The 8,602-nt window shown below is 44.2% G+C and overlaps 1 protein-coding gene across 2 annotated transcripts; it reads right to left on the bottom strand.

The window, feature by feature from the left end:
• Nucleotides 1-4,678: 4,678 nt before the first annotated feature.
• LOC124649723 (pentatricopeptide repeat-containing protein At5g16860) lies at nucleotides 4,679-8,402 on the bottom strand. 2 transcript variants are annotated; one of them, XM_047189305.1, is made up of 2 exons: nucleotides 8,132-8,402; nucleotides 4,679-7,642 (listed from the first exon to the last, which is right to left on the bottom strand). In XM_047189305.1, the coding sequence occupies exon 2, from the start codon at nucleotides 7,599-7,601 to the stop codon at nucleotides 4,941-4,943; it is 2,661 nt and encodes an 886-aa protein (XP_047045261.1). In that variant the 5' UTR covers nucleotides 7,602-7,642; nucleotides 8,132-8,402; the 3' UTR covers nucleotides 4,679-4,940. The 2 variants fall into 2 exon arrangements, with proteins under 2 accessions (XP_047045261.1, XP_047045262.1); XM_047189306.1 differs by having other exon boundaries at nucleotides 8,136-8,402.
• Nucleotides 8,403-8,602: the final 200 nt, after the last annotated feature.

Here is an 8,602-nt window from a genome sequence, read left to right as displayed (position 1 = left end):
GAATAAGCACAAGCTCTAAAACATCACATGGATAATACCCAAATAACAACCAAGAAAGGTGATGCAAGAATGCAAAGGTTTGAGCTCTCTCTCCGAACGATACGATCGAGTTACTCACTCGAGAGCCCTCTTGATAGTACGGCAACTAAACTATAAACCGGTCTCCAACTACACTATGAGACCGGTGAGAAAGAAACCCTATCAAGAGCAAACCCTAACCTTGCGCATTCCACTTGAGCTTGATGATGATGGTCTTGACCGCAACAAGATGGAACGCCTTTCTTGATTGTGCTTGCTTGACGAAGTCTTGTAGATTGCTCCCCATAATCCACCATGGGAGAGCTTCTTCTTCGGCGCATCTTCTCAAATCCATGAACACCATATGGATGGCAAGCTTCAAGCATATGATCTCTTCGAGTTGGCTCATCTTGAACTTGCACTTCATTTCTTCATTCTTCATCATGTTGATGTCTTGAGATAACTTGAGGTCTCACTTCATCTTCATCTTCAAGACATACTTGACACTTGATATCCTTCATCAATTTCTTCTTATTGCAACCTTGAAGCCAACATATGGTTCAAGCATTGCCTATGGACAACTACTACAAATATAACTCAATGCAAACATTAGTCCATAGGGATTGTCATTAATTACCAAAACCACACATGGGGGCTCCATGCACTTTCACCACTCCAGAAATATATTTATGTATGTTTTGAGAAACAATTGGAAGGTGCTCGACGTCTTCAAGGAATTCCATGCCAAGGTTGAGAGAGAAACTGACAGCAAATTGAAGTGCGTGAGATCAGACAATGGTGGTGAATGGACCAATGTGATGGCGAAATTTGAATATTAGAAATTGTGCAAAATCTAACCCTAATCACCACTAACAAACTGTCTCAAAACCTAGGTCCATCTGCTAGATCAACACACTACTGCTGGTTTAATCTAACCATAATCACCACTAACATACAAGGATGGAGCAAGGGCAAAGAAGATGAGCGGGAAACACATACCTCTTCAACCGTGATAACCCACAAGTATAGGGGATCGCAACAATCTTCGTGGGAAGTAAAACCCAATTTATTGATTCGACACAAGGGGAGACAAAGAATACTTGTAAGCCTTAACAGCGGAGTTGTCAATTCAGCTGCACCTGGAATCAGACTTGCTCGCAAGAGTTTATCAGTAGTAACAGTTTTATAGCAGTAACAGTGGTGGAATAACAGTAGCAGAGTAACAAAGACAACAGTAGTGATTATAGTAAACAACAGGATTAAAATACTGTAGGCACAGGGATGGATGAACGGGCGTTGCATGGATGAGAGAAACTCATGTAACAATCAAGGCAGTGCATTTGCAGATAATAATAAAACGGTATCCAAGTACTAATCAATCAATAGGCATGTGTTCCATATATAGTCGTACGTGCTCGCAATGAGAAACTTGCACAACATCTTTTGTCCTACCAGCCGGTGGCAGCCGGGCCTCTAGGGAATCTACCGGAAATTAAGGTACTCCTTTTAATAGAGCACCGGAGCAAAGCATTAACACTCCGTGAACACATGTGATCCTCATATCACCGCCTTCCCCTCCGGTTGTCCCAATTTCTGTCACTTTGGGGCCTCGGGTTCCGGACAGCAATACGTGTATACAACTTGCAGGTAAGATCATAAAGCAATGAATATCATCATGAACTGATAACATGTTCAGATCTGAGATCATGGCACTCGGGCCCTAGTGACAAGCATTAAGCATAACAAGTTGCAACAATATCATAAAAGTACCAATTACGGACACTAGGCACTATGCCCTAACAATCTTATGCTATTACATGACCAATCTCATCCAATCAATGCCATCCCCTTCAGCCTACAGCGGGGGAATTACTCACACATGGATGGGGGAAACATGGATGGTCGATGGAGAGGCGTCGGTGGTGATGATGGCGATGATCTCCTCCAATTCCCCGTCCCGGCGGAGTGCCAGAACGGAGTTTCTGGTCCCGAGACGGAGTTTCGCGACGGTGGCGGTGTACTGGATGTCTTCTGGCGATTTCTTCTAACCCCCTGTGCGTTTTTAGGTCGAAGGCGTTAAGTAGTCCAGAGGAGGGCGTCGGGGGCCAGCCGAGGCGGCCACACAGTAGGGCGGAGCGCCCCCCTCCTGGGCCGCGCCGGCCTAGTGTGTGGGGGCCTCGGGCCTCCACCTGGCTTGCCCTTCTGGCTCCGTCATTCTTCTGGGAAAATAAGACCTTTCGCATAAATTCCGAGGATTTTCCCGAAAGTTGGATTTCTGCACAAAAACGAGACACCAGAGCAATTCTGCTGAAAACAGCGTTAGTCCGTATTAGTTGTATCCAAAATACACAAATTAGAGGCAAAACAATAGCAAAAGTGTTCGGGAAAGTAGATACGTTTTGGACGTATCAAACCGCAAGCTGATGAGGGTCGCCCGACAGATCCTCCTCGGAGGCCTGATTGACGTTCAGATCCAGTGCTTCCATGCCATCAACTGCCACCTCCTCTTGATCCGGCGCCGTCACCACCAACCCGCCCGACGTAGCCGCACCACTAGCAGAACCACCATGGCTGCCTCCGCCCTCGACAACCGCATCTGGCCCCGTGACGCTGATGTTCATGTCCTTAGTAGCAGCAACCGCGACCACTACAGAGCTCCCACCCTCCATTGCCCGCGGATTCAACAGAAGCACACGGAGGATAAGGTGATTCCAATTGCACGTGGTGGAGAAGACGAAGTGGACGAGGGTTCCTTTGTTCCAAATTTGGGGGGAAATGGGCGGGGCGACGCAGTCAGAGCCACCCACGACCCTTTTATATGTCATGCCTTTTCAGTACACATGACGTCACACACGCACGTGACCACATTAGTACGCCATATGTACAGAATTTACTCGTACCAACATGGACCATACGGGTCACTATAGGGTTGTACGTACATGTCAGATTTTTTTTAATTTTACAATCACATCCCCGCTTACAAAGGAGTATGGGAAGATCTCTACCGTCCTTGTTTTTATTGCGGCTAGAGTTTTACCAAGGGTGGAGCAGGGAAGCATAAGTGGTATACTAATAGTGGGTAACTTGTGGCTGTAGAGTAAGGTCGCTGGAGATTGTAGTGAGAGAAACTAGTGTTGCTTATTTTCAAGCTGTAGCTGGGACTAATGCTATTGTATGTTCATCCATGTATTGTGTTTGTCAGGTCTCATCATGGCAGTATGAGTTTTTTACAAGAATATGGTTGTGCTGAAAGTTTTACTGCTCTTTTATTTTTTATGTATTCAAATAACTGATAGTTCTAATATTTGACGGTTTCCTGCAGTTTTGTGATTTGACTGAAATATTTTCTTTCATGTAGTACTTGATAGAACTACAAGTACCAAGCTAATAAAACAAGCTCTACCCATGCACCAAACGAGCTAGCTGAACCTAGCCTAGCTAGGAAATGTGAGCAAAGGATACAGATACAAGACCGGGAAGGTGGTGCCAAACTGGATATTCTGATCCTGCAAAGTATTATCTGAATTATTTTTACAAGAAGACGAAATGACTATGCAGTTGCAGCAGAAAGACCAAGAAACAGTGTGTGCCACCTGTTGTTCCATGCTCTCATGGACTGATGCTGGAGTTTTTCGTTGAATTGTATGGACTTGGATCCTCGATTGTGCATATTACGAACCACAACACGTCATTCGACCAAGTTTACAAGTGTTCCTTGAAGAAGAAAACATTACCATCGCATGTACTTCTTTGGCAAGGACACAACAATAAAAGCAGAATTTACATCTGAAAAACTTACATCAATAAAAGGAGTAGTAATTGATTTCCCCTCAAACCAAAAGAAAAATAAATGAATTTTCTTGTGAGAAAAATCATGAGACGATAAGGAAAGCCATGACAGGAAAAACAACGCAGAATTTTATATCTATATACTTTGTGTGGAAACAACTCTGCACCTAATAAACCATACCAATTTCCAGCTCGCATCCTGACGTCCAAAAGACCCTTTGAGCTAACTTGATGGTTTCACTCCATATTAAAATTTCAGCATAATTGCACACAAGATTCCAAAACATGATTGCTAATTTGTTTTTGCCATTTCAGCAGTATGGTGCTACCCACCTACACGTGAAGATTCAGGCTGGAATGTTGGAGTCTGACACAGAAACAATCTATGAGTTAAAATGAGTAGCCAGGACAAAACTGGAACTAACATTAATATCATGGAATAAATTCTACACAGAATTGAATAGCTTCAACAACTATAACCACAGACGAAATCAACTGATGGTATTGCAACTTCTGCATAATTAGGAATGAGTCCAGATGGTTGAACTATAAATAAAACTGATTGATTATACGACTGAACATAGAAGCAATGTCTACCCAAAAGAATACCAAAGAAAACTATACCACCCAGCTTTTATATAAATTAGGGCCAAGATTGATTATACGACTGAACATAGAAGCAATGTCTACCCAAAAGAATGCCATATCTTATTTTCATGACTGATTTACCTTTTAGTCTTTCATCTCACCAAATATAAAGTTCTAAATATATCCAGATACAAAGGAAATAACTAATAGTATGTCTTTGGTCTGACAAAAGCTAAAGTACACTGACAGGAAAACAAACTCATATTTCAAGGAAATAATGCAGAACTTTAATTAGAATCATTTCATTAATAAAATCAGCATTACAAATAAAGACGTGAAACGAACGTAAACACTCTACAGGTGATATCTCATGAAATAATTGCAAAATTTATAAGGAAAATAGCACTGGCATAAAATCAGAAACTTTCGTCTTTGAGTGGTTAATCAGTTGCAAAGAATTACAAGTTACTTTATGTGTAGGAAAACCAACTGCAGCACACTGTTAGCTTATGCTTCAGCCTTTGTTACTTCCCCAATAGAAATAGTCACCAATAGCCACCACAAGAACACGAGCCATTCTTAAAATGATGGAAACGACTGGGATCCCGCACAATGATCTCATGGTCAACAATCTTTGAGATGTACGTGAACGCAGTGTGGCAATCACCACAAACTCGCAAGTTCTTTGTGATCCTTATTGGAGTACCAGGGGAAGTTGTGAGGAGGCCATATGCGAGAGCAAGCTTCTCGCTGTGCTCAACAAGAAGGTTATTTTTCTCCTCATCATCAACATCGTGCAGTGCAAAATCTGTCTCAGGGACATAACCCATGGATTTGATGCGATCAATCAAGCTCTCCAGAAGAGCATAAATCTGAGGGGATAGAGAATGCGATCTATCTCCAACAAAGAATGATGCAGTTCCTTTCTTGCCCTGGACCCAACTACAGCCAGGTCTTTTCTTAATACCTGAGTTTTTCATCAGGTTTCTGATTCTGGCTACATCCTTCCAGCGCCCCGCTTTAGCATATATGTTGGAGATGAGTGTGTAAGATCCATCATTCTCTGCATTCATCTCAACTAGCTTGCTAAGAGCATATTCAGCAAGTTCCACATTTGAATGTACTCTACAGGCACTAAGTAATGCGACCCAGACTACTGCTGTAGGTTCCATTGGCATGTCCTTAACAATACTCCATGCCTTATCTAATCGCCCAGAGCGGGCCAGCAAGTCAATAACACAAGCATAATGCTCTGCACATGCGGCCACACCATAGTCTTTACTCATGCTGTCAAAGTATGCCAGGCCTCGATCGACCATTCCAGAATGGCTGCAAGCATATAGAACAACCAGGAATGATATATCATCAGGAGCAAAGCCTGCCCTTTGCATCTTGTCAAATATCTCCAGGGCCTCATTACCACGACCATGCATTCCGTATCCTGTCATCATTGATGTCCAAGAAATGGCATTCCTTCGAGGCATGCCATCAAACACATACCTAGCTGTACTGACATCACCACACTTTGAGTACATATCAATAAGACAGTTTGCCACGAAGTATGTAGATGCTTCATATCGATGTTGACGAACCAGATAAGCATGAATCTGCTTACCCATACGCAGGGCTGACAGATGTGCACAGGCCATCAGGGCGCAGGAAATTGTAAATGCATTTGGGGCAACTGGGTATGGTTTCGAGGTCATCTCTGAGAAAAGAATGAGGGCATCGTTTGAGTCCCCATACTGTGCATACCCACCTATCATAACAGTCCAAGTCACTACATTACGTTCCTTCCGGGGTATAGAATCAAATATGGAACGCGCAGCTTTGAAGATTCTGCACTTTGAGTACATATCTACTAATGCATTGTGCACCATGAGATCCTCATCATCACCATCACCACCAAAATGATTATCCAAAGATAGAAGACCATTCTTCAAAGAGTGGGCGTGAGTTTCCATACCATGAGAACATGCTCCCAAGGAAGCACAAGCAGACAACAAAGAGATGATTGTAACAGAATTTGGCTCTGACCCAGAAAAAACCATTTGTCGGAAAATATTGAGAGCCTCTTGGCCGCATCCTCTCTGAGCATACCCGGCAATTACAGCGGTCCAGGTCACCACGTCTAATGCAATATTTTGCTTGCGCATATTCTTGAACATCTCAAAGGCCGCCTCAAAGTTCCCACTTTGGGAATACCCAGTCACCATTGCATTCCAAGAGACAACGTCTTTGAATTCCATCATATTGAAAACCTTTACTGCATCCTTCATCGAACCACATTTTGCATAAGTATCAACCAGAGCATTGCCTACAAAAGCATCTGGAAATGTACCATGTCGGATGGCATGGCCATGAATTTCTCTAGTTTGAGGCAGTGCCTTTAGAGAAGCACATGCAGGAAGAATGTTCACAATGCTAATGATGTCAGACCTGTCATTTGTAGCCTTCTCGTGGACAATCATTGCCATTCTCGAGAACATATCCAGCGCAGTCCATGGATTTTTATGTTTAGCATGGGCCGCAACAATTGAATTCCATGAGATAACATCATCAATTCCCTTCATAGTTATTTCCTCAAACACCAGACTGGCTTCCTCAAGTGAACCACAACGGGCATACATCGCCACCAGTGCATTGCATATAAAGACATTCGAGTCAAAGCCATTGCGACATATAACTCCGTGGAATGTGATACCACATCGGTACGAAGGTAGCTCTCCACAGGCTTTTAGTACATGCGGCAGAGTAAAATGGTCTGGCCTGGTTCCAGCACGCAGCATGCGACAAGATATCGCAATTGCATGGTCAAGGTGGCCCTCTTTGATGTGTTGTCGGATGAGTAGGTTCCACCAGACAGGTGGTGATGGTGTAACATGCTCCAACGCTGAGAGAGCCTCATTTGTAGAGCCACAGGCAAGATAAGCAGCTACAACACCAGTACCCAAAGATTTTGGTGATACAAATGGTTCAGATGGCAACGGTGGAAATGACACTGCCAACAAAGATGCTGGATAAGAGAGAAGACCCGAAGCAATTAGCTGCTGGTGAACTTGCCGAACTGCATTCACAGACCTGCATTCCTTCAACAGGGCAGCGAAATGAATAGGAGAAGCATTTCGACCAAAGCATGCTGCATTTGCACCAGAGATGAAGCGTACTCCGATTGGCGTCGTGATTTTTGGCAAGTTGAAAAGCATAATAGTATGTAGACTAATTCTTCGGAGCAGTCATTGCATCACTGTAGAATAAAAAACAAGAAGGTATCATACATATAGTTTTGCAGTCTCCAGCATACCCTCTCAGTTAATTAATATAAGATGATGTAAGAAACAGAAAAGAGAATTGGGCAATGCTTATACAAAAAAAAAACACACACACCCTCTCCAGCATTACTGTGGGTCTGTGGCAGGGCTACACCAAAATGACAGCAGGGCCCAAAGTAGGATAAAAGCTAGAATTTGCAGTCTTGTAAGAAATTTAGATTTGTCCTGTCCACATTGCTTACAGTTACAGGGCACTCTCCAATAGCACCCTGCCTCTCTCTCAATCCCAATAATAGCAGCCAAGAATGAGGGGAAAAAATCTGAATCGCGAAATCGGAAGGAAGTGCGATTTTACAGCCTAATTCCAGACGGTCCACTTATTAGTGGGGTTTTCAAGATTAAAGACACGAACATCTAACGTGTGCCACATGGGCATCAGAAGCGAGCAGGGGAGAGGAAATCACCTACTCGCCGCTTCCAGTGCTCGAGAATCGCTCGTCTCCACCTAGCCCGTCGCTTGGCTGTTTTGAGGTTCCAGCGCAACGGAGACTCGGAAAGGGGAACGGTCGAGCGGCGCCCGCTCCGTCCCTTTGGCGGTGGCAGCGGCACCTGACCCGTCCCTTGGCAGTGGAAGCGGTGGCTGCCTCGTCCCTTGGCGGTGGCAGCGGCGACTCAAAAAAAGGAAGGAAGCTTTGGCGACTAGTATGAACTTTTGGCAGCAGCGCGTGCGGCGCCGTGCTAGGGCGGAGGAGGATGAGCAGAAAGAAGAAGCGCGCTGGAGCTACGTGCATCCAGCAAATGGGCCATTTTCTCCTTGATGGGCTGGACAGGCGAAACTGGAAGCGCTAGCAGGGGGTGCACGATCCAGTTTTGCCCCATACAAAGCCATAGCGTGAGCTACTTTGTTACAGGCCCAAGGACAATAGGAAATGCTA

Source organism: Lolium rigidum, chromosome 4 (assembly GCF_022539505.1).
Source record: "Lolium rigidum isolate FL_2022 chromosome 4, APGP_CSIRO_Lrig_0.1, whole genome shotgun sequence".
NCBI classification, from domain to species: domain Eukaryota; kingdom Viridiplantae; phylum Streptophyta; class Magnoliopsida; order Poales; family Poaceae; genus Lolium; species Lolium rigidum.
The sequence above is the reverse complement of the archived record's forward strand: the minus strand, read 5'-3'. Positions and strand labels throughout refer to the sequence as shown.

Excerpts from the sequence above, each read along its gene's own strand:
- LOC124649723 (XM_047189305.1), bottom strand. The coding sequence starts at position 7,601 with ATGCTTTTCAACTTGCCAAAAATCACGACGCCAATCGGAGTACGCTTC.